Raw genomic sequence first — 26,941 nt, 5'->3', positions numbered from 1 at the left:
AAAGGTTTCGAGAAGTAATGAAGCGCGAAACGTGTCCCTTGAGTATCTTTTTGTTGGCCACACCACTAGCGACAGCCAATCTATAAATATATATACTGCACTTTCAAAATAAATTTTTTGATAAGTCGCACCAGTTTTGCCTCAAGTTAATTGAACAATTGCTATCTCTGCACATCCTCATGATTTAATGAAAGAATGTGTTTTGTTTCACGATAACGCTGCTCTCTTCATTTGTGATATAGATTGGCGCTTCTACTGAAATTGGAAAATTTACATTCTGCTGCTTATCGGTATTTTCTTTACGTCATATAAAAGTGTGAAATAAGACCGTAACATTTTCAACAGCCTTCCAGCAGATCGAACCATCTCAAGTAGGTGTACTGAAAATTTGGAATGAAGTGGCTCATTAGTAACGGAGAAAAGCGATTGTCGCACACAACATCATTTTTTCAAAATGATCTTCACACTGCATGTCCAACTACTTTTGCTGGAAAGAAATGTATCCAACACACATGTTTCGATTTCTCATTTCGTTTTCAAATATTATTCCTTATTAGGTCGTTTTTATGTTGTAGAGGATTGTTTCAGAATAAAACCGATATTTGTTCAATTTTCAATCGAGTTAACATTTCTTGTCTTAAATATTTACGGTTTTGAAGATAAAGTATTAAACACGGTACAGTGGAATAAATAATTTTGACTAAAATTGAAAACTCTTCTAGTGCCGCGAGTGATAATCGTACGTATTTTGCTTGTAACTAAAATTTCGAATTCCACGCAAAATTAATTATTCACGACGTCATAATACTTTGCACACAGAGCAAAAGACCTATTACTGTGACTTTATTTTTCTTTGCTGGTCTTAAAGGTGTTGTATACTCGATGACAGAGCAATCCGTCTTTCACAACTTCCGTCATTTCTATATTACTCAAAAACTTCTATGTTGAAACTTTCTGATTGTTGAAGTGACTCACGAATGGCTATCCCAGGGCCTCACATTAGATAAATCCGGTACTGTTGGTACAGGACCAGTGTCCGCATATAATTGATATCGGTACATCTTGTGTGGTGCACAAATTATTTCTCTTGTAGCACAGCACTCTATCGTTGCAACATAAGCAAATAATTATTTTGCACAGTTGATAAAATACTAGGACATGCTGGTCAACATAAGTCATTTCCAAACAAATACTTTATTATAAAGTCCATACAAATAAAAATCAGTCGCTCGCATTCTATAAGAATATAAAAGAATGAAAAACAGTACAAACATTTTATATTCGATAACCTGTATTTGCTAAAGCTCCACAGTAATTTTTAAATTTGTCCACCCTGCATAGTAAAAATGTGCAATTCATAGTTGATCAAATCAACTAGAGAAAGCAAATTCAAATCCTGTGATGGTTCGCATAACTTTTTATAAGGTTAAGTTCCCATAAACCGAGCGCATGTATCAGAATAAATTTCCTACTTAGGTATCTCATACTACTAAGTGAAAAAAAAGTTGTGGTTTGACCTATGATTAAATCATTCAATCACAATTACTTTACCAATACAGGTGATGATCAACATAAGTTTAGCCTTCGAGGACATTCCATAAACTAATATACAGGGTTGAGGCCCTGTTGGGGGGAACCTGTCACAAATTTCGACAGAATTGAAATTTAAATCACCAAATCTTTTTGATTACCATTTCAACAAAAAGTTATGTTCGCCAAGGATCAAGGTTTTATGAGAAAGAATATTACTATGGATAACAAAAACAACTTCAATGAGTTGATAACCAAAGTCAAAGCAGCAAACGATGTCATTTTTTTAAAAGTGAGAGTATTTTGCTTGCAAACTTTACCCCTAAATCATTCCGTAGGTGAATTCATAACCCCTAATATAGTAAAATAATGATCATTTTTATTTACCACTACATATCTCAATGCAAAACAAAATCAAAACTGTTTGCATTATAATCATAATATTGTTATCTGATTTCTGAAATTCACCACAAAACATGTTTGAAGTAAGAGTTAAAAAGAATATTGTTTTGTTTAATATTATAGGCAGACCTAATGTTAAAAAGTCTCATATATTGCATTAAAATACTGCTTGCATTAATATACTCATACTCATTGGTATTAAATCCCACTGGTTATTTTGTTCATACACTTGGAAATGTAAAATTGAAAACAACTTACTTATAGTAAAGAGTATTTGAACAAATTCCTGAACTACTAGGAATTGAAAATTTGTTAATACAGCATAAATTTCAAGAATGAATAAAAAAATAGAGAAGCAACGTAAAAAGTAAAGTTTTGATAATTTATTTTCTTTAGATAATATAATGAACTGTTTCATTCTTTGTTCTATAATTTTTTGGCACATTATGACTCATTGATTCCAAGTTGGATTTTTAACTCCCATGCTTGCTCATCTGTCGATCATTTCCTGTAATGTCATTTGACACTTTTTTCCATTGTTTTTGTTGCTTGCATTACATGCTGAAATAATAGATATCAATTAACGTGTTGGTGTCAAAACATTGGTAGTCAACTAACCAATGAGAACTCAATTTTTATTGTATAGCGGAAAGTTATCACAGGAGTATTGGGGTTCCCAAACATATTTTTTCAATATACGGTATGTTTTCCAAACAATCATATTCCTTAACATTCCAGAATATTTTTGAGGGAACATTTGTATACCATTATGAATCATGAAGAGAACTCATTCCTTAAGGCTAGCAACAAAGCTGGACACAGTATGCGTCATATTGTCCTGAACTTTGTAGAATATATATTTATCTTTTTCATTTTAATAAAGAGTCTATGCAAATTTATATAGGATTATAAATAGGAAGGCATCAATGTCGTGAAAGCCCAGAAAATATCATTGTTGCTAATTTAATACAAAAACACACGATACATAAAGCTATCTGGTGAAAAGTGTGCTACTGTTGTATTCAGAAAACACTTCAATTTGAATATATTAACAATTTGGTCGCAAATCCAAGTTGAGAGAACAGAGTTTGATGATAGAAATATATTTTTTTAAGAAAATTGGCTCAATGTAACTAAAGATATAAAAGAAATATAAAATCATATTCAATGTTGCCACTTCAAAAATCAGAAACAAACAAAAACACAAGTGGGCTGCTGCTTACCATATTCTCATGAATGATTATCACATCTTTTCAGATTTTCAAAAAATTTATCTTCTAAAGTATCTTTAAAAGATTGGTAGTGGGTGGGAGTGTTATCAAAAAGAACTTGCGGGGTCAACTTTCGCCCTTTCTGAGTAATAACTGCTTGAATCCATTGATGTTTCATTTCTCTATTATCTCCTTGATGATCTGAATGAGAGCAATTTATGAAATTCAAGGAGTGTGACATGATCAGACTGGAGTCTCCCCAACATTGGCTCTCATTTTTTAAATGAGTTCACATGGTAGCATAAAAGCAGAATTTTGCCTTATAGGCTGATCCAATGAAGCATCCAATTTTATAGTATATGCTTTTTAAATCAGGGCTACTCAACTATTTTTACTGAAGATCCGCATACAAAACTTTTTTGGGTCCGGTGTTTCCAGAAAATATATTTCGGCATCCTTGAACGCACACTTCCTCGACCGACTCATAATTATTATCTAATCTAGATTGTTTATTATGGTGTTAAACTTTTCATATATATTCGAAACTATAAAAATCATTTTATAAAATGAAACTTCAAAAGTGGGGCTAATGAATAATGATCCAAAATAAAGAAATATGTGTGGTCCGACCTCCGAACCAAATACTCGAATTCGGACCGCGGCCCACCAGTTGAGTAGCCCTGATTTAAATGATGACGCAGAGGTCAGATATTACATCAAGAAGTTGATGTTATGACATTATGTTTGATGCAAATGAACCGCACCGCTTTGTGCTTTATTCATGCAAAATTTTATTTAATGTCTCTCAAAAAAACTGACACAAGTCTAGTCTGGACTCACTGTGTCGCTCCCCACAGTTTATACCGAATTTACTTGCATATTTTGTATATATTTTATTGTACCACAGTCCCAATAAATTTCTCTCTCACTCTCTATCTCAACTTTGTTATCAACATTGAGATCAAAAACATTAAGGAAGAAAAAAAATACCATCATACTTTCACGAAACTATTTGAGTCTGTATCCAAAAAAATTACAGTGAAACACATACTTGTAGCAATTTCCTCTACTGCTATCGTTCTTTTGAGGAGACGCCTGACAAATGGTTTAAGATCTTTATCACTTTTGTCTTCTAGTGCTTCTATCATCGTCTTTCCTGTTCAAATTGAATGTGCAAGAATGGGCTAGGATTCCAAATAGCGACTGTCAGAACAGCGACTGTCAATAGAGCGACCACACGACAGCGATTAATTTAAAACAGCGACTGTCGATAGAGCGACTACACAACTGTACAAAAAGCATTCCTGTACAAAAAGCCTTCATGACATATCATGTCACTTCCTTTTCTTGAAGTTATGAAATCCATTGGGGCAAATTTTTCAAACAACCTTAAAATTAATGTGACACGACAAAGCGTTGCCTTCCAACGAGCAACGACCTACCCGGAAATTCGACCCAGTGAACACGAGTTAAGTCTGTATCATAACAGTCGCTGTTTTATTGCGGTGGCCATTATGACGGTCGCTGTTTGGAATGTCGCTCACTTGATTACGTCGCTGTTTTGACAGTCGCTATCCGGCCTGGATACCGCAAGAATGGGTACTCCCGTAGTATATGAACCAAGATGGCGGACATCAGAACGTAGTATGTGTACCAGGTTAGGGTTAGGTAACAATTTCAGGTACAGATACTACGAGAGTCAATTGGCTAGTCCCCGAACTTGTAATTGAACTCAAATAAGTAAAATTGGAATAAAATTATGGCCTAACCCTAACATAATACACTTACTACGTTCCGGTGTCCGCGATCTTGGTTCACATACTACGGGAGCACCCATGAATGTATAGATAGTACAAATACAAGGATGAAATGAATTTTTTTACATACATTACACAAAATTGAGTGAATATTTCAATTTAACTTTGTTGCTGAAGTAACTACTAACATCGTCAAAAAAGGATTTTGTTTGGAAATAAACTAATATACTTGAACTGGTCAAAAGTTGTTGAATTGAAACTTTACTCAAGAAAATTATTTTTTGATGATTGGTACACAGTAGATGGATGTCTTTACAAGCTATTACATTATTGTTTACATTTCTTCAAAAGTCACTGAGTTTGGTGCTTAAAAGTTTACAAAAATAAAAATTCAACAGGTTTCACTTTCACAAAGAGCAAAAAAATCTGAAATGTGCTAATTATTTGGTTTCTGCGAGACTAACAACTTATCCTTCTTCTATGCTTTTGTACCAGTGGATCCATATGCATATAACGCAAGAGTGCTGTAGCAAGAGTAAAGATAACTAACTATCCTAAGTGATAGTTGAACTATGTATGTCTGAAGAAGTCTGACCTTGGTCAGACGAAACATTACAGAAATATATTTATGTTAGTGTGCAGCAAGACTCTTGAATCACTTAGGATAATAATCCGAAAAATATGAAACATTTCTCACCAACTTTGTGATCTTGAAGATGACTTTCAACACAACAAACTTCCACCTACAAAAACAAAGTGCTGATCTATAATTACAGTGTTTTTCAACCTTTTTTTATCAGGGTATACCTTTTACAATTTTTCAAGAACTTTGTATACCTTACAAATACCAATGTTATTTAAGGCTCAAAAAACAATAAATTTTAAGCACATATTGTACTGCAATATCATCATGCAATCTAATAGGCTAGTGTCCGCAAGTTATAAATTTGACTGAGGGCCTTAGCATCAACAGAAATAATGTTAAACGTAAATCAAACAAGTGCATAGCAGCCAAAATCACCAACCCAGGCAACATGACCGCATTATCTATATAATTTATGATGTAACAATGTGCTCACGTTTGTTCTTAGCGTTAAAGACATTTTATATTTCATGTGCGCCTCGTTTGAATTGTTGTTTATTATATTAACGTTTAGAATCCCTGACTTAGGCTGTACATCCTTCATATACCCTTTATCAGTTGTATACCCAACTTACAATATACACTTGGGTATATCGTATTGAAGAGCACTGTAAATATATTTTACTATACTAAAATAAATTAAAATTCTAACTATAGATTTGAAAGCATCACAGATTTGAACACAGTAAAATAACTCAGATGTAAATATTGCCAGCAGGTGACATAAACAAAGTCATTTTAATATTACTAAAAGCATTCTGATGACTTTTTAACCAGAAACTTAAGATGTTTAAACTATAATTAAGCCACGTCCTAAATTCATCAGGAATAGATTTACGAAAAAAGTTGAATAAATTTAGAAAAAAAAGTTGCTATTTTGAAAAAGTGTATTTTATATCATGAGTTAGCTCCATCTCTATAAGAGATATAATAATCATCAAAGATATCCGAATTACAGTCGTGTAACTGCGATCATTCAAGTTCTAAGATGCAAAAAATTTATCATTTATTGCCCTGCAAAAGTGGTCTTCTACCTAGAAATAGCTTCAGTTAACAATGTTAGTAGAAGATTGTTTAGTAGTTGGAGTGAATACTCACGTCAGGTAAAAAGTCTTGGCGTTCTCTATAAGATGTACGAAGTTCCGTAGATAAGTTTCGAAGGTTTCCTTCATTCATAGCCTTAACAAAAATTATGTAATTTCCTAATCTCAGATCTTAACTTTGAATACAATTATAAAAATGTAAAAGGATTATTTTCAGATTATATTGAAAACAAACAAATGAGGATTAAACATTACGCTTTAAAAATGAAAAAAATATTTTTGCATCTTTGAATGAAAAAAAGATGAAATAAAATATAGATCATAAAAAAAAGATAATTTATTCAGCGTAAAGTGAAAAAGGAATAAAGGATATAGATATTGAAATTAAGTTGTATGAAAGTATTGTTGAAACTCGGAAGAGAGAATATTAAAGATGCATTGATGACCACATCTTAGGTTACAAAAAAAGCTTCCTTACTTTATTAGCAACTGCTCCCGCAACAGATTCCGTCCCAACAGTTTGTTTGGTTTCCATTGATGATGAAGCACCTGATACAGAGCAGTTGAATTCACAAGACAAATCGAAAAAATTTAGAAGGCGATTGTCAAAACTTGGATTTTAAATCTACCTTTTGTTATCAAAATATCTACTACAGATTTAAATATGTCAGATGTTCCTTGATCTGATATAAAGTTAGTATATTGGTTTAATTATAGTCACACAACTAGCCAAAACAGCTCGACAGAGAATCATTAATGCAAAATAAATCTTCCTCATATCAGCAATAATGTGAAAACACAATCAATTGGGCCATAGTTTGACGATATGCAAAAGATTGTTTATTCTGTCTAGATCGGCGTTCTCAAAGTGGGCAATATTGCCCCCCAGGGCCGAAAGAGATAAAATATGTGGCTTCGAAATGGGTGACAGGGGGGCATTCTCGAATAGTCAAATATGGTTAACGAAAATGATAACATAAAAATTTATGTAAGGAGCGACAGTACAAAAAAGTTTGAGAACCACTGGTCTGAATGATTTACCGGTATATTACTGTACAATGGTGACTTAACATAGGTAGCAGCTGAATATTTTCAAATCAGCGTATTTTTGTCAAAAAAGAGAGAACCGCCCTCTGATAAATAACCCATACCTAAATTAGCTAATAGTCAGTTCTTCTACTGCTAGTCTTTCAGAAATATCAACAATATTGCATAATCATGTCCAAACCGAGAAAGAAATAATCGTTTCAGATTTATGAAATGTGATGGTGTCACAAATTGTGATGCTGTTACTGAACCACCTTACAATGACGAAGCCATTTAGTAGAATTCAATCATAAGAGTCAAGCAAAGGGGGAAACTTGTTCCAAATGCTAGATACAATGTATCAATAATAAGGCATAGAATCTTTAATCACGGTATTGATATTAGGTTGAACTAACCTTCAATGCTTTTAGGTCTCGCAGCCTGGAAACGAAAATTGGAATTAGAGGCCAGAAATTAATTCATGCCACTAAAATTTCGCAAAAAAACTTGAGTATACGATATTTATTTCAAATTTATACTTCATAGAAACCAATAATGAAATCGAGGAAGCACTCTGTACTAGTACTAGTTATTTGACAATCCAAAAAATTGGGTATCACGTACATTAAACATAATTGTCGAACAAAAAATTATTGAACAAAATTTTTGACTAATAATTTTGATAGTTAATAGTTAATAAGAACAATAGCTTGTAAAGTATTGCCAAACTCAGCTGGGCCAATAGGTAATAAAAAGTACCTTTCTGAGGTTTTCTTGATCTTGAGATTCGTTTATTTGTATTTTTACAGTTGATCTATCTTTTTCTTTATGGTCACTGTTCTTTTGCGGGGGGAGATCAACTATGTCACCTTTCTTTAGCGGGGGGAGATCTTCTGTTCCATTGGGTTCTACTAAATCACAATATAATACTAATGACATGCTTTGGTCTTAAACCATACGGCAGCGATTACGCCCCCCCCCCCCCCCCCAAAAAAAAAGAAGCAATAGTGCACTTGATTTAATAAGTGTGGCGCGAATGTTTAACACAATTCTGGTAATTTTCGAACCAGAATTGTGTTAAAAACATAACTAATATATGATTGTATATTTGAAAGCTGTGTTCAGAGCAGCAACCACATACCTAAGTGCCTACAAACTTTAAAAAGCATGAAATACACATTAACATCATAAAATTGAGTTTTATTTGAAGGCAGCAATTTTTGTTGTGTAGGTGTGCCGGAAACCGCTGCCATAAGGCAGTAGGCACAAAACTCAAAGCTATGCCAAAGATCAATGAAAACGAACGATTTAAGTACATATATAGCAAGTTTGAACATGGGATTTGAGGTATTGAATTTGTTTTTACAAGAGGTAACGTTTTGAATTTGTCCTAAATGTACATTTGTGCCGTGCCCCTCACTAACACAAAATTATTCACCTACAAAAATATTTATAAATTCTCAAGCCACGATAAGTAGAATATTCTGTAGTTAGGCTTGTTACTGAATGATTGCATTTCCTTACTTTTTTGATTTGGTTCAAGCAAGGGTGATTTGAAAACAAACAATTAACGGTACATTTATCTGCATAAAGTGTCAATATCGGATAGTTAGTCATGTGGTATAATTGCTTTTGTTAAAAATCTTGCTTTGGAAGTTTATACATCAACTTCAAGACAACATAACAAGTCAGTTACATACAGGGGAAATAGTAATAAAAGAGGTTTTAAAGTACTTAAAGATGTTGGAAAAAAAACATCAAAATCTAAATACTCAAAGATCATTCGTGTAACAAAAGAACGATGCTCAGAAATTCAAACCGGTAGTATTGGTATGCAAAATGTTGCAGTAGACTACCAGTAACAGCCGTCATGAATCATGATATCATAAAAATATGTTCCATAAGTAAAAATAATACAGCATATTTTAGATAAAATATCGAATTTCACAAAAAATTTAAGGAAAAAAAAGGAAGCCTTCCAGCGAGAAATACAATCTTTAATCATTGAAAATTTCGAAGCAATTGGTCCAGTAGTGAATGATAAAAATGCGATTTTTCATAAGTAACAAGAAGAAGAAGAATGACAACAAGATAATAACAAAACGATTTATAGGTCTACTTCTTATCAAATAATTAACATAAATGTAATAAGGTGAGGATAAAAAACAAACCATCTGCAAACGCTAATTCTGCTGTGTCATAGATTGGAGAGGGAACTTTCTAAAAAAAAAAGATACCTTAAATCACAACCAGAGTAGGATAAATAGTATCATTCCCTGACCAATTTTGAAGCTCTCATCTCTCTTCCGTTTAAAAAACAACAACAAATTTGGGTATTATATATGAGAACTGAATTCATAACAAAAGTCATCTTGTGGGATTAACTGATTCAGAGCAGAGTCTTCAAAAAGAAACGACTAGAGGAAAAATATTATATGATTTGATATTGGTCAGATATATATCAAATATGGCAAAATGATTCTCACCTCACAAAAACATCTATTCAGATATGTATTTAAATCTATAAACCAGTTTGACATCCAGAAATTGAACTATAGTAATCAATACCAAATAGTAGACCTGAGTAGGCATATATAATTTGTATAGGCGCCAGAACTAAATCACAGCATTTAATTTTCAAGGTATGTAATGTGATGATTTACGCTTTGATATCTTTTTGAAAAAATTTAACAATAAATAGTACAATACCTGTTGGGATCCTACCTGTTCTTGTTGCAATAATAATGTTGATTCATTTGCATTGTCAGATTCCTCATTACGTCTATAGATTTCTAGATTGTAAAAAGGTGTTTAAATTGGATCTGCATAATTTTTTTTTCATGTCCTATATACTACACTTACTGAAATCAGATTTGATCCTGATATGTGTAATCTGTGTTGCCAACTTAATTCTAACTCTTTACCCGCCAAGCCATCCACTTTGGTTTTGTTTTACAATTTTTGCTTTATGTGACAGTAATAGCAGTGACTCTACTTAATTGACTTGCTGACATCTTCCCAATTAGCCAATGTAAATGCAGGTAACCAAGGTTGTAAAACGTGACATAAATTATTTAAACAAGACTCACCCCCAAGATTTTGAAGTTGCGTTGGCCGCTTTGGAACATTTGTTTCACCTAAAATGTTAATGTCATTTAAAAAATATATAACTATGTGCAAAAGTTAAATTTTAGAAATTCAAATAATAACACATTCCACAATGGTTTTATGATAAACTTCAAATTATTTAGTAAAAGCAATATTATATCAACCAGTCGAAGTAGCAAGGCCAAGCCCATAAATGTCACTAGAGCTTGTACAATGCCTAGATTTTAGTTAAACATTTCATAAAAATGAAACGAATGGCAGAAAGTGATCATTAAATTCTCAATACCTTGAGTAGGTTGGGCTACAGTTGTATCAGGTTGCTGAAATGAAAACATGAAAAATTATTGTATTGTTTTATTTATTACTGATATTGAATGAAATATAACAACTAGAGAAAAAATATACCCAATGTAAAATGCCATATACATAAAGTAAAAAAGGATACAAAAGTGTATTCTAATTCCAATGATACATCCTACTGAAATATTATAAAATACCTGTTGAAGATTCTCTCGGCCTTCACTGGGTAGATTGGCGTTATCACCATTTTCTTCAGGAAGAGAAACACTCGGACCTGAGAAGGAACATTACAGTCTGTTATAATCTTATCAATGATTTGCAACACAAAAATTTCACATAAAAATTCACACAGGAACTTACCCTCAGAAAATATTAATGTTGTGTTTTTAAAAGATACTGAGAACTATTTGAGAAGTCAGCATAATATTACATAACATTTTATATCAAAATTTAAAGTATGTATCGCACTAAAAGTATTTTATATTAATTCAGTATTACTTTTTTGTTGTTCAGAATAGAAATTGAAAAAATCAATGAAAATTTATTATAAAACTTCAAAGTATATAGTATAGTTTCTGCATGCATATAGCCTAAGTTACACTAAAACATCCCATAAAAAAGTAACAACGAATGCAAAACACAAATCATTAAATTTTTTACCTTCGATATGTGGAGATACTGGTGCTACATGTTCCTGAAATAAAATCATATTAAATTAAAAACCAATGTTCTATTTTATTTAGCATTGATTTCAAATGAAAATATACACAATGTGTAATAGCTAAAATGAAAACAAAAGTACTATCTAGTTCAGATCATATTTATTATTTGATCAAAATATTACTGCACCTCCTGAGGATGGTCCGGGCTGTCTCCTGGCTGATTGCCGGTATTACCACTGTCCTCTGGAGGTGCAATGACTGTAGAAAAATAAAAGTATATTATTCAGTTTTTTCGATTATCGTAGTTGTAGCAAGGATAATTCGCATGTCATTTTATGTAGAAACTTGTGACCAGAATTTTCTTGTCGAATTGGAGTCTCTAACGGATTTTGTGAATCTGAAACTATAAATGATTTAAAATCAAGTCAAGTTTATTTTTTTCCGACCAGTAAAGAAAATCAATTGAACAAAAATTTTAGATTTACTGGGGATGGGAAAGTCAAGGGGAACCAAAGCTGGTTATCGAGCTGCGACATCTAAGGTTTCAAATGTGTAATTAAAAAAAATTAGAATGAATAGAAAAATAATAGAAATGAATAGAAAAAAAATGACGACATATAACTTTATAATAAAATTTGAAGTATATAGTCTTAGGATTTTCTTGTTGTGATTCGTAAGTTTCCAAATACACTGTATTTGCCATCAAAGTTCAATATTAAAAATATTTAAGTTCGTGTACCATCTTAAAAAGATTGAAGCCTTTTAGTTGGTATTTCATAAAATTGTCGAATTAATGTACTAGAATCTAATTCTAGACACAACTTGCAACTTACCACCAATGTCTCCATTTGAATTATCAGCATCTGTAAAAATAAATAGCAATTTTCTAAACTTCCTGTGCCAGAATCAATTCTTTAGAATCATCCTGGATTATGACATTATATTAATAGAATTCCCTAATATGGGTATATAAAGGGTGTCCATAAAGTCCCTCTACAATTTCAATTTTTTTATGGAGTCAGTTCTCAATATATCAATTTTAGAATTTATGTTACACCCTATATTTTCTGGGGCGTCTGGGGTAGTGGTTTCCAACCAGCGGTCGACAGAGATTATGGGGAGTTTGTTGGCATAAGATGCCAATGAGGTAACTAACAATCTCATTCATATGAACGCACAAAGATGATATTCCAACTAGCTATTAGGAAAAGTTTGATGATAATATTTAATATTGAGCATCTCATCTACGCAAAACATCTGACTGATTGACGACTGACGTCTCTTCTTACATCATCTCAAAAATTTGAGACAATTTCCGTGTGCACTGAGCAGTGATAATGAAAACGAGCATTATTTCGGATTGGGACTAGAGATGTACCGATACCACTTTTGTCGCCAATACCGATCCAATACCAACTAAAAATGCCGATACCGATTCACCGATATTACAAAAATGCCGATATTTGGTAATTATTACCCTAATTAAGTGTGCTGTGTAGGGCAGAGGGGTTAAAACAATGGTATTTGAGCATTATTCATAGTACACATTATTTCAGATTGAAAAAGAGATATATCACATAATATGAAATTGATGTTTGGTATCCAGATGCATTATTTGGTTTAGATTCATTGTGCACCGATGTTAGTAATCTCAGTGACCTTCGAATACCGTTTTTCGTGTTTAAAAGAATAACGAATATCGCCCACGCATTCTAGCGCCGCCGTCCTACGTTTTAATTTGAAGCATTTTTAAAATATTTTATTTTGTGTTTAATCGTAATCGTCGCGGCAATAAATTACAGTCAAAATAAAAGGATATCAATCAGCGCCGACTAGAGGTACCTATATTACGTCGAGAATGTTTTTTATTTTTATTTTTTATAATATTTCACAATTACTATCCTATATTTTGAGACAGTTTAGGTGGCCACGCCAATAAATTTATAAAGAAATTGTGTTTACAAAATTAGAATTACTGAAATCACAATATATAATACTTGTGTTGGATTTAGTTTAACGAAGTCGACGGACTAAATGACACTCGCGCTTGACGATAAATAGTCAGAATTTATAGCAGTGCCAAAAAGTCCATGTGCTGTAAAAAAGAACTCGGATTCCACTGTATGATTTGAAACTGGGCGACTAGTTGCTCATTTTTCTGGGCTGTGTTGATATATTTCTTCATAATTACTATGTATAGTATGTAATATTGAAATATCAATATAAAAATTTGGCAGCGAAAATAGTCAAATTAGTTGAGTTAGTTTGGCTAGAAAATATTTAAAAACAGGGGAATTCTATTATTGTTACTATGCGCGGGGGTGGGGACATGCATGGCCCATAGTTCAGGATCTCTCCAGACAAAAAAGAAATTAAAAAGTAGTATTTCAACTTATCTTTTAAAACATTCTGGATCATATTAAAAAAGTAAATATATCGGAAATATCGGTATTATTTTAGCCGATACCGATATATGACCGATATCGAAAAAATGGTCGATATTGCCGATACATCTCTAGTTGGGACAACTTGTGTACATATCATATCAGACTGCAACTTTTTTCGAACAGGTTAATAATGATGAGAAGTTTGGAACCACTGTCGACCACTCAAAAAAAAATTTACTTAAAAATTACTTTTGTTCTCTTGTCCCTCAATCTCTAGTGAGTTGATTTGCAATCGTGTTTCAAACAAGAGAAATGTTTCCATTGCTTCAATAAATTTCATAAATCTCCCTATGACTACTCAAAAATGACAAATAAATATGTCCATTGAACTAGAACTCACCCCCACGATTATTACCCTGATTTTGTTCACCTAAAATAGGAAAAAATAGTTTTAAATTAATATAAATATCTAGAAACATATTTGTTTATATAACCGATGTTACATGTCTACAAGCAATAATATAGCGATTCATTCAACAGTACTGAGGTTGAACCTAACAGCTTCTCTACAGGATTGTTGCTGCCTGGTGTCTGTACAGAGCTTAATTGAGAGTGAAACTTGTTAAAGATATGACAAGCGTAAAAAAATGATTGAATAATTTCACTATACCTGGCCTTTCTTGAAGTTCCATTACCGCTTGGATAACCAAATTTTCCTTTTCTTCTTTTCCTGCAGAAGAAGAAGCAAAGGTTAAAAATCATTAATATATTCTAGCATGGGAAATATATAAGAAAATTTATAACAAAGATTCCAGCTTAGCTAGAACTGGTTCACATAACCGCTGGTCGGTTACTGCTTCCTCCACCATCAAAGTCCATGTGTCTGAAACAAATAATTGACTAACTAATCCCATACCAGACATGGACTGGTAATCGGATGAAAAGCCGTGGTTCACCATCGGATTAGGCCGTCTTATCGAATTTCCATTATCCTCGGATAAATATGTACCGTAAATCCTATCCTAATACAGGATATGATTTTCAAAATCATTTGTATGGATAAGCTGATATGACAGATCATTCAAAGCGCAAACAATGGTATTTCGTCCCGTTACTAGTCAATGTACAAGAACACATAATCAATCATGATCGAAAATTACACTACACCCACAAGATTCTAACTGTTTAGGATGAGCACGGTTGACAAGCGTGGCGCAATAAATTTTACCATGGGTTCCCCTAAGAGTTGTTTTTAAATTTTTCAATATTTCAGAAGTTTTTGAATTTATATAAGGAGAAGAATACTTTGCCTACTATATATGAAGCAATAGCACATAGATACTGATTCTAAAAAGATACATTGTTATGCTGGGTCCGCAGCTTCTTAGCCAGCAGCTGCTCTCGCAGAGTCATATCCAGAACAAAAGGCACATAAATATCACATATAAAAAAAAAAGGATGATAGTGCACCGCACATGCTCACGAACAAAATCATGCACTGCCAGGCCAATACAAAACAATGAAAAAATAACAAGCCACCAAATAACATAAACCCCCATTTATTTGATTGTGTCAGTAATTCAGCAAAATTGGAGCATTTTACTTAAAAAATTACAAGATAAAAATATTGAAAAGTGAAAATATTTTAACTTTTCCCTCAACTAAAATTTTACTAATACACCATATCTTTCAACCAATAATCGGAACAATTTTTTTTTCTTAATATTATTGCGTAATGAGCCGTGGCAGAATGTCTGTCACTTTTTTTTTCCATTGGTCAGTTGAGCACTGATATGCACTATATTTATCAATTGTATTTTACTCATTTTTCTCCAGTTATGCGCCAATGTGCCCTCTCTTTTCGACATGTTTATTACATTACAGTACATGCGCAATGTGTCAAGATGCCTTGTTTTCACAATTTATTACATGTTATGGTATCGGTGATAGGTTTTTCTTGTAATGCCCACACAAATGTGGTAACATCAGATGAGAGCGGATATATTCCAGAATCACAGGGCGAGACCCCAGATTCATGAAAACTGAACTTTTTGCAGAAGAAAATCTAAAACATAGCCGAAAATATACAGTATTTTAATTGCATTTCTATTATTCAATCAGTATTTACTCTATCCAGAAATAATTATCGCATAAATGAGATATAAAATTTTGACTAAAACAGTTCTTAACCACAGTAACCTAAAATATCGCCCTATTTTAGAGAATGAATGTCTTAAAAGTTTTTGTAAAATGATAATTCAACTTTCCATAATTTTCTCTATGACATCATATTATTAATATCTGACTTTAAAAATAAGGACTCAGTTGCACCACATCCCATTTGATATCGCTCCACAAAGAAATGAAACATATGAATTTCAATGGAAATGAAAAATAAAGTAAAATTTGGTAAAATAAAAATGAGAAAAAGAATCACGCAGTCACAAAGGGCAACAAAAAGGCTTCACCCAAATGCTGAATCACTTACCGAAAGCCTAATTGCTGAAAAATGAGTTAGCAAGGTATTGATTGAGTAGTTTCCATTGATCGGGAGACGATAAAGAATAAACATGGTTGAGTAAGAGTGAGAATTTTCAATCAAATAACTAGTGTATTTTTCTCATACATACGACCTAAAATTTAGTAGGGGAAGATCTATCTATAGAGCAATTCCAATATTTGTTGTTCTTGGGACAAAAGCTACTTTTTTCAAGTCACTGGCCCTGAAACTTTTTATGGAATAAATTCTATTTCTAAGTACTGGACTGGGCAAGTTTACATTCTTCGTAACTAAATATCAAAGTGCCCTCAAATGCTGGTATTTATTCATTTCCAAGTTTCAAAACCTGTGGGTTTTCAGGTGTTTCATTCTGATAAGTAAATACTAAACAAAAGGTGCGTGAATGTGTGTATAACCATCTTAAAGTAATAAATACAATAGGTCTAATACTGTGAACAAGAATAGAGACAGAATATCAGAGTTTAGTTACCAATAATTATAAAAAATATTTGAATTTGAAAAAGATTTCATAACCAATGCACATATGAAAAGATATATCCTAAATTGGAATCATGATTAATATTATTTGTCAAAATGATTTAAATATCGTTACTACAATACTCACTTCTGCATATACAATAAAATAACAGGCCAATGAAGGTCAAGCAGCCGACAACAATAACAACAATGGAACCAACACCAATAAATGAGCCTGAAAGAATACAATATAATTATGAATTCTTTATTAAGGATGCAAAATGTTGCGCAATTAGATATGAATGTTTAGCAAAGGGTATTTAATACACAGATAAAATTGTTATGCTGGCAAAACACCCAGAATTGCTCAAGATCTGTCATCCTGGGAAAGGAAAGATTCCACTCCTTCTGTTATATAGTACCTCCTTAAATATCAGTGACTGCTTTTACACAGCCTTGTAAATTTGTTGTATAGAATGATAAGACTTTTAAAATATGAATGTTCTTGTCCGCTAACCCATTATCAGGAGTATCATATTTTGTGGCAATTAATTCGATTTTCTGGACACCATTTTAGTAGCCTGATTTTTTTTTGGGGGGGGGGGGGGGGGGAGGCTCATATTTTTTTATTTTCCTGGGGATAGCGTGTTTTTAAGCAACCATGACTACTGTTTGTTTTCTACCGTAATTGACTTTGTACTACCAGCTGTTATTTTTCTTTTAAAAACTTAGCGGCAATTATAAGGTGATGTCTCTGGCTTGTGCGACGAAGCCTGGATATGGGTACTTCAAAAATAATATGATTACTAGAAGATAAAGTGATGTATGACCCCTGCATCTTGCCGACTCATGTAAAAACACTGCATACAATATATAGTTCATGCCATGTGTTCAGAGAGGAGTATTTCCCCTAAAGATACAGGGTAGATACAGTCCTTTAGTTGGCTTTGTCAATATTATTTACCGAGGTCATGTGCTATTCACTCCCAAATCTAATACCATTTCAAGGCGCAAAATAAAAATTATAATTTTTTTTTCTAATTGATATTTTAAAAATACTGACCTTGCTCTGAAGGTTTGGAAAAACTTGTTGTTACTGGAGCATCAGTTGTGGTGTGTAAAATAATATCCGATCTTATTGTACAAATAATATCATGGGTACTGCTTCCTCCTACAGCCGTTTCAAGTTCTGAACACCTGATTATGTGAGAAATAATGTTTAATTATAGCTTTTATAATATTAATAAAAACGTAAACAAAGAGATTGCAAATATAGTTTTTATAACACTTAAATTAAAAAAAAATATGTACTACTTGTAAGTGCAGTGGCTAAGTGACTTCAGATGTAATGACGTTGGTACCGTATGTTATATGTTATACAGCGCTTCAGTTCAAATTATACACCCTCAACAACTTCACCCATTTTGTAATAAATTGGGTACACAATGGCGAATGTTAAGATTCTGAAGCTTCCAATTAAAGTAGATCCATACATATTGTTGGATATCAGTGACTGATTGGAAAGTGCCTCGTTCAAAGCTTACATAAGAATGAGCATCGCATAAAAATACATCAGGTTGTCCTAGAAGGATCAGATAGCACTGTAGCAAAAAAAGATTATGAAAATATTTCTACTACTGTAGTAGAGGGAGTAAACGTCTGGTTAATTTATGCTTAATTAGAGTGTAATATTAGAGTGGCGTAATAACCAAATAGTATTGCGATTTTTTACAAAACAAGTACAGTGATAGTTGTCATAAGAAAAAATGATAATCATTTTAATTCACACAGACAGATAGAACAACGAGAATAAGAGTCTCCTGGAGCAGAGATTCAATCAACTTACGTTTAAATTTTACACAAAGCTGAATAGAAGATGATACATTTGAGAACTTTCCATTTGGACATTTTTCACATTCTGTATCCATTGTTGCATTGCCTAGTAAACGTGGTTGAAAACCTGTAAAAATATTTAAAACATGAATTCGAACTTTACATAAGATAGGACTTACATATTTATCTTGACAAAAAGGAAATCTGATAAAATGACTTGATCCCATGGCGAACCACGGCCTCTTGTTCAATAACCAGTCCATTAGTTAACCAGTTATTTGTATCAAAATGCATGAACTTGGTAGTGGAGGAAGCCGTTACGTGAACCACCCTGTGGCAGAGAAGGAGACCAGAAATCCTATTGCACGTAATTATTCCTTACAGGATTCGTCAAAAATGTCAAAATAAAATCTATTTCAAAAATACTTTGTATAGAAACTTAGTCAATATGAGAATTTTTTATTTTCGGTAATCATTTTTTAAATAAAATCAAGTTTAATGTTAAATTTTATGTAAAAGGACAATTTGTCATAAATGAATTTTGCTGAAAAATAGAGGTAAATACTATGCTTATTCACACCGTTCACTCCAATCAAGGCAGTGTACAACAGCTACTGATATATAATACGCTACTATTTTTTAAGGATTGGAACCTTTCGGATTTGGCATTGCCTTTCCAATTTAACACATCCTGGCTGAGGCGACAACATAGGGACAACAATTGTAATTAATTGCATATTTTAATTCAAAAACATTGTATGTTTTTTGACTGCCGCAGTATTCTAATAATTTTTCCCATTTTATTTCTTTTCAAAAACAGCATCTTAAATTAGAATGTATAACATGAATGATGCATAGTAAAATGATACTGCCAATTCAGAGTCAGTGATATGCAATGTAAAAAATTTCGCAACCCACCAGGAACACAAGGACTATGTTCGTAGCATGCATGATCAGTATCTTTATTACTCCTGTGAAATCCATCATTACATTCACATCTGTAAAGAAATTTTTTTTATCAAATATGGCAATAGTTACTGTCACATATATAAACACAGTATTTTACAAGTTTTTTACAAACTAGGTTTGTTGAAAATGCTATTAGATTGTATTAGAATTTTACAATATCTTAGATTATTATAGTCGATTATCAATTTTATAGGTTGATTTTTTACAGTTACTGATAACACTCATAGGTGAGTGACCTTTACTTTTATGTACCGTAAGCATATATAACCTTACTTTGAGAAATTTCAACTGGAAAACACAAAATTCTAAAAATGTCATCTTGAGAACTTTAACCCTGAGATGGGTAACCCTGAAAAAAGCTGTTTTAAGAAAATGAACTCTTTGGTTTAATTTGATTCAAACCATGATTAGAAACCAGCTTAACGACTTTTCAAAATTTCAGTATTCACTCCTTTTAAAAATGCTTGAAATACTTAACTCATAATTTTATTAATGAATGTTTCCTCATAGAGTCATACCATGATATACTTACCGGTAAGTCAAAGTGAAAAAGCAGTATATACATTATTATGTACCTTCTTTAAATAATATTTAAAACTTAAAAACTTAACTACTACTTACCGACTTCCCTGTGTCCTAGAAGCAGCTACGTAATGAGTTTTCATGAATTTGTCACAGAATGATTTATCGTTAGATTTAGAGCATTCAGTTCTGTTATTTTCTACTTCAGTGTACGTTTGATTATTGGAATCATTCTCATCAAATGGACAAGGTAGGCACTCTGTTTCAGTTGGTATTCCAAAGCTTAAGAAGATAATAGGTTTATTTCTACCAAAAATTAAATTTCCTTTGAAAAACAGCATGAAATATGGTTGTTTCACAAACAAATGAGTTGGTGGGTGCCCAGGATCTTCGTTGACATTTGAGGCCCGCATTCCAGCAAACCTTTATGCCATCCATGCCAAATAGTAGACCGATAACTTTTTCATTAAATGCATCTATTGTTTTAAACGTATTTGCGTATTTTGGCTTATGACACAAAAGTTAGAAAACATGAAATTAAACAGATCACAAACTAAAATTAAATTATAACATATCTACTTACGGGCATTTTTTGACCATATAAGATCCAGCTGGGCAGAGGCAACACCAATCAGGGAGATCATCACTTGACGTTTCAAAAACACCATCATTGCCACAACTATCTTCTGCACTTTTTTGCACAATACAAACTGGTGGGGCATCCACCAATTTTGTGAACTAAGAAACAATATTTGCTTTGTTAAGGTGAGTTGCTCAAGGCTTCCTAATCATCAAATTTGGAATGGACACAGAAAAAAAAAGACCAAATCTTCAAGGTTCTACGATATATATATATTCGAATCACTTAACTAATATCAATTTGACAATCACCCTGTCGACAATTGACAAGTGTAGGCGAAAAGAAGAGGAATATATTGAATAAGAATAGCTATGGAGTCAGAAATTGGCATATTTCATCCTATCAGCTCTCCGAAGTCGAAAGTCAGAAGTAGTGAATCGAAATTTTAAACTCTTAAAATGGTGAAACCCAAAGTCTAATTTCCAGCAGTCGAAAATCACCATGTTGAATATGCATATATATTTTTAACCCCATTTTGAACATTCGGTAGACTACTTTGGTTTAAGAGGTTGTAATGCTGATATTGAGACCTAATACATAAATTTTCAGCCTCGATTAGCAGATAGCATAACAATCTTCCACGAATTACATGCCAAGCAAGTCTATAATGCGAGAAGAACAAAAAAAATATTCCAAAAAAATGTGACGGAAGCTAGTTTGGTTTCACTGTGGCGAACTTGCCGAAAGCAAATATACATTAGCTGCAACAAAGAACTACATATCAGTACATATCTTGGATCTAAACTTTTAAAATTTATTAAGACAAAATTCAAGAATTTAATCGCACTCAAAATATTATAACAGCTGCACTGTGTGTGGTTAAGCAATATAACATGCATACGTAACAAATATTTAATTCGCAACAATAATTTTACAATAAAATAGTTCTGCTGAAAATTGATAAAATAAAAAGCATTTAAATAGATTATTGTAAAATTTTGTAGCATCAGGAAAACTTGATATCATTCAGAATACTGTAAAGCATGACTATACAGAATAATGCTAGACCAACAGGAGAGCGTACTACCAATAAGACCATCTACTATCATTGTAGATGATGATAAATACTTATTACTTACTACAATGATCCACAACAGTATGGAAACTTCTGTCCGAAAAGGGCGGTATCGTACCACTCCCATTTCTTTTATGTCTTTCAAAACAATCTCCAACAAGACTAGAAGAGATTCTTGCTGGCCAATTCATCAGACTGAATTTCATTTTCATGTTGAGATTATATTAGTAATAATTAATCAGTAATTAATAAAAAATAGAAAAGTCACAACATTAGGACTATTAATCATTTCTTTTTCAAAACATCATGAAATATTAAATATATGAAGTAAAATGCAAGAGAACAAATACAGGTACTACAAAGTCAATATTAATAAACTGTGTGTGGGCGAGATCAGGCGACCACATCTCTATTTCAATGGGTGCTTAAGAAATAAATCTAAAACCATACAGATACACAATTATTATTAAGTCTTAAATGGAAAAGATGAATTAATTGTAATGAGAACTCAAAAACCAAACTAAAATTAAATTTAGTGTACTGATCTCAGGGAATTATATTTCCTGTCGTGATTCCGAATAAAGCTGTACTGCCTGTACACTTGTATTCTCATTCTCAGTATGCTTGCACTTTCATAATTACCGTAAATTGTTGTAATTTATTTCTGAACTAATCAAAAAGATTATTGCAATAGAAGGCATCTTTGTGGATGGCAATCAAATCAAATATTTAATAATTGGAAGTCCCTGTCGAGGCTTCCATTCTGAAAGAATGGAGAACAATTCTGATTTTGTTGAATACCGTAAATCAAAAAATATTCACAGGCAAAAAGATGAAGATATTAATTTTAAATTCAGAAGATTGACAAAAAATAACAATTATAAAAAATCCAAAAAGTTGAAAATCAAACTAGAAAATAGACAGATAAGAACATAAGAATACAAGATATTACATCTAACATGGATATAGGTAAATCAACTATCACAGCCAACTATAAAATGATCAGGAATAATTCAAGCTATCAAACATTTCAAAGACTGAAAAACTCATAACTTGATAAAATATAATACTATTCTATATAATGATGAAAAATTATAAAAGAAGAATTTATGAAGAATATTAGTAATGATTATTTGAGTTTAAAAGCTACCATAAATTAAAATGAGAAACTAGGTAAAGCACTCTGTACATTATAATGGTCCGAATTGCCATAGAACCACTTCTATCTAATACAGTGACCTTTGGCTATTGTTTTAAACCAGGGTTTTCCCAAACTGGGGACTGCGGATAAGACTGATTCCAATCAAAGCATCTCTTTGTTTCAGCATTACGGAAAAATATTTATTGCTGTCAGAAAAGGCAATTAAAGTTTTAAATGTATTGTGTTATAAATGAAACATTATCCTCCCTAGTTGGTTGGGCACAAATATTCGGCATAGGATACGGGTATGTGAAAAATAAGATTCACAAACAGGGGCCCGGGGCCAAAAAGTTTGGTAAATCCTGTTTTAAACAACCAGTACCCTGTAATTTTGTCGCATAGATTATATAGAAAATACTATGTGTAAATAAGTATCACCTAATGCTAAATAAGTAAATAATATTAGTAAAACTACACACAGTTCAAAGTAATATTTCTCTATTTTTTTTCCGCCCCAAAAAATTACTTCAAGAGAAGATTTCCTCTCCTCCCCAGTTGGGAAACGCTTAGCTAGTAGAGTATAAATATATATATACAAAAGAAACTATTCTTGAAACAGTGAAAAAAACAGATTTTGGTGACACTACTTTGGCATAAGATAAAGAAAAGTCAACTGAAGAAACAATAATTTATGCTATCAATAACCTCTTGTACAGTAATGACAAACGACAAGCCAGCAAACAGCGACGAACCCACAGTCAACCCTCTAGCCAAGCCCAACTAATCGTACTATATGTAGTCAACTTTTAGTTTTTTTGAATATTTACCACAAAGGAATGTAATAAATATGCCACCAGTGTTCACTATCAGCGCACTTCTTCGGAAAAACTGAGGCACTCTTGTAAATTTTTTAGAGAATCGCTATTTTTTTCGTTTTTGAGGGGTAACTTTTGAGGAAACTTTATTGTTTCCAACCAGTAAGGAAATAACCAATCAAACACAAATTACGAGAAAATGGTAAATACACAGATTTACTGGGGAAGGTACCGTAAGTCGGGGAGGACCTGCCAAAGCTGGGACAGCGACACTCGACACTCAAGATTCAAATACCAGTATGTCATTCAATAAATTGACATTTTAGAATTTGGCAAGGGTCTTTCGGCCAGTTCTGGCCCGCTGAGTGAAATAATCTGGCCCGCTACGCTTCACTGAATTATAGTAACAAAATGGCTGTTTTAACGGTTATATTCTTTACGTACCAGAATTTATTGTGAGACATGTGTAGAATAAATTATTTTATAACCCAACAAGTATATAATTCACAATTCTGCAATTACTCAGTTAATGAGCCTATAATTTAATTATAGTTAGAGAAATGGCAACAAACGCAGAAAAATATGATGTTAAGTGCAAAGGGTTCAATATTCGAATGGAATTTTTTGAGATGTAATGCAAGGCGGAAATAATCTATAATCAATTCAAGAGATGTATCATTGCTTTATTTTTATAAAAAATATATTCCTGGAGAAAAACTCTATCTTAATTTGACATACCATGCGAAAAAATTCACATCAATGTATGAAAATACTGACGCATGCGAACCATCATTTTCGAAAATAGCATTACAGAGAACAAGCTGAGAACTCGGATTAGTGGTTCATTTATAGAATATTTTACTCTTGGCTTCATCCAGTGTTCCATTTAGAAAATGTTTCCTATTCAGTGATGTTGAAAATGTATCAAGCATGATGCAACATAAGATGTCATATCAAATGTCATTTGTAATTTTTTTCCCCAAGTAAGATGACTTGGTTGAGTTCACAAGTCACTGCAGTCTTCCCACGCTGCTCAAAATTTAAATCTCTGATATGTGTAATAAAATTGTGATTCATCGGCCATCTGTTCAGTTTTCAACTCTCTAAAAATATGTGCGGCCCGCCAACACTTGCAACCCCTAATTTCGGCCTGTGAGCGACAAAAAGTTGCCAACCCAGATGTCTGGATGTACTGTAAGGAACCCCAGAACCTGAGCCGGATTGCTGATAATACCGCTGTACTGATGTAAAAGCAGAAGACATACGTAAGATATTCGATAACATATATCTGTATATGCACAATGCACCGGTACCGGTACATACTTACCTCCGTACTTATATTTATTCTGGGGGACCTTTCCAAATATGAAACTTACGGTACTGCCCGCTATTGCTATTAAAGTATTATTAAAAACCGGTACTTCTGTACTGACAAACTTAGCTTAACCTGCTACACAATAGCGAAGAAAACGAATCAGAAATAAGGTTTTGCAAGTTCAAGGCAATTCACAATCTGGAAATATTACCGGTATCTGGTACCGGTAATTATTATTAGCATTCTATCTGGTGTAAGCTGATGCTAAAACATCTTTAGACATAGACTACGTACGGTATGTGAGCAACAGGCAGGTGAGTCTGGAGTGAAACACCTAAATTTTTATTTCATCATTATCAGCTTTTTCAGTTTTTAATGACTTCAATCACCTCACCATCTGTCGAAAGCAAATTTCATCAGCATTTAGACTAAGTGTTTTTCAATTTTTCCTTTTTGGGAACACCTCATTACCTGATTTAATGGCGTCTTTGACACGAGACGAATAAACATACCGTACACACATACATGTTACAACAGCACAAAACAGGCGTAAGGCGAGAAGTCACAAACGGACAACACTAAAAGGCTGAAAGAAGAAACGGATGAGGTGAAGGAAAAACGGAAGTTGAGATGTTCCCAAAGGTGAAAAATTGAAAAACACTAAAAGGCTGAACACTAAAAGAAGGAAGTGGATGAAATTTCTTCCGACGGGTGGTGAGGTGTCTGAAGTCACTAAAAAGCTGAACACTAAAAGGAAGAAGCGGATGAAATTTCTTCCGACGGATAATGAGGCGGTTGAAGTCACTAAAAAGATGAATACTGAAAGGAAGAGGTGGTTGAAATTTCCTCCGACGAATAATGAGGTGGTTGAAGTTACTAAAAAGCTGAACACTAAAAGAAGAAATGGTTGAAATTTCTTCCGACGAATAATGAGGTGGTTGAAGTTACGAAAAAGCTGAACACTAAAAGGAAGAAGTGGATGACATTTCTTCCGACCAACGACTCTTCCGACGAATAATGAGGTGGTTGAAGTCACTAACAAGATGAACACTAAAAAGAAGAAGTGGATGAAATTTTTTCCGACGAATAATGAGATGGTTGAAGTCACTAAAAACATGAACACTAAAAGGAAAAAGTGGATGAAATTTCTTTCGACGAATAATGAGGTGGTTGAAGTCACTAAAAAGCTGAACACTAAAAGGAAGAAGTGGATGAAATTTCTTTCGACGAATAATGAAGTGGTTGAAGTCACTAAAAAGCTGAACACTAAAAGGAAGAAGTGGATGAAATTTTTTTCGACAGATGGTGAGGTGGCTGAGGTCACTAAAAAGCCAAACACTAAACGGAAGAAGTACGGTAGATGATATTTTGTCCTATCGATTTTGAGGAGATTGAAGTCACTAAAATACCGAACATTAGGAGAGTTAAATAGCCTAAACATATCCCGACGGAAGTGAGATTGGATGAAGACCCTGAAAGCGGACTGATGAGTAGGCATGCCACTTTTAGATTTATGAATTGAATCGATTCAAATCGCAATTCATTTCGAATCCGATTTACGCGATTCGAAAGAAAGAGAGCCGTTTAGCGAAGAAGAACAAACACTCCAAATAACACCAATTGCCAGACGGGAATGTAAATGAAT

The 26,941-nt window shown here is 32.9% G+C and overlaps 2 protein-coding genes across 3 annotated transcripts; both read right to left on the bottom strand.

Moving 5' to 3' along the window:
• Nucleotides 1-1,178: 1,178 nt before the first annotated feature.
• On the bottom strand, nucleotides 1,179-17,567 carry LOC120347193 (uncharacterized). The gene is made up of 20 exons (XM_078118021.1): nucleotides 17,564-17,567; nucleotides 17,195-17,281; nucleotides 14,740-14,799; nucleotides 14,470-14,499; nucleotides 12,516-12,545; nucleotides 11,870-11,940; nucleotides 11,681-11,714; nucleotides 11,218-11,294; nucleotides 11,007-11,040; nucleotides 10,702-10,749; nucleotides 10,322-10,404; nucleotides 9,784-9,832; nucleotides 8,372-8,523; nucleotides 8,029-8,053; nucleotides 7,065-7,135; nucleotides 6,642-6,722; nucleotides 5,598-5,643; nucleotides 4,195-4,299; nucleotides 3,156-3,344; nucleotides 1,179-2,493 (listed from the first exon to the last, which is right to left on the bottom strand). Exons 1-19 carry the CDS (start codon nucleotides 17,565-17,567, stop codon nucleotides 3,163-3,165), a joined length of 1,269 nt encoding a protein of 422 aa, XP_077974147.1. The 3' UTR covers nucleotides 1,179-2,493; nucleotides 3,156-3,162.
• On the bottom strand, nucleotides 17,195-25,867 carry LOC120347961 (tumor necrosis factor receptor superfamily member 5-like). 2 transcript variants are annotated; one of them, XM_078117696.1, is made up of 9 exons: nucleotides 25,309-25,867; nucleotides 23,052-25,222; nucleotides 22,090-22,193; nucleotides 20,954-21,108; nucleotides 20,470-20,652; nucleotides 19,798-19,877; nucleotides 18,893-19,006; nucleotides 18,110-18,243; nucleotides 17,195-17,281 (listed from the first exon to the last, which is right to left on the bottom strand). In XM_078117696.1, the coding sequence occupies exons 3-8, from the start codon at nucleotides 22,150-22,152 to the stop codon at nucleotides 18,218-18,220; spliced, it is 621 nt and encodes a 206-aa protein (XP_077973822.1). In that variant the 5' UTR covers nucleotides 22,153-22,193; nucleotides 23,052-25,222; nucleotides 25,309-25,867; the 3' UTR covers nucleotides 17,195-17,281; nucleotides 18,110-18,217. The 2 variants fall into 2 exon arrangements, with proteins under 2 accessions (XP_077973822.1, XP_077973821.1); XM_078117695.1 differs by lacking the exons at nucleotides 23,052-25,222; nucleotides 25,309-25,867 and having other exon boundaries at nucleotides 22,090-22,245.
• Between the last annotated feature and the right edge of the window lie 1,074 nt (nucleotides 25,868-26,941).

Source organism: Styela clava, chromosome 11, assembly GCF_964204865.1.
Source record: "Styela clava chromosome 11, kaStyClav1.hap1.2, whole genome shotgun sequence".
Lineage (NCBI taxonomy): Eukaryota > Metazoa > Chordata > Ascidiacea > Stolidobranchia > Styelidae > Styela > Styela clava.
Note: the sequence above shows the minus strand (reverse complement) of the source record. Positions and strands in the feature narration are given on the sequence as shown.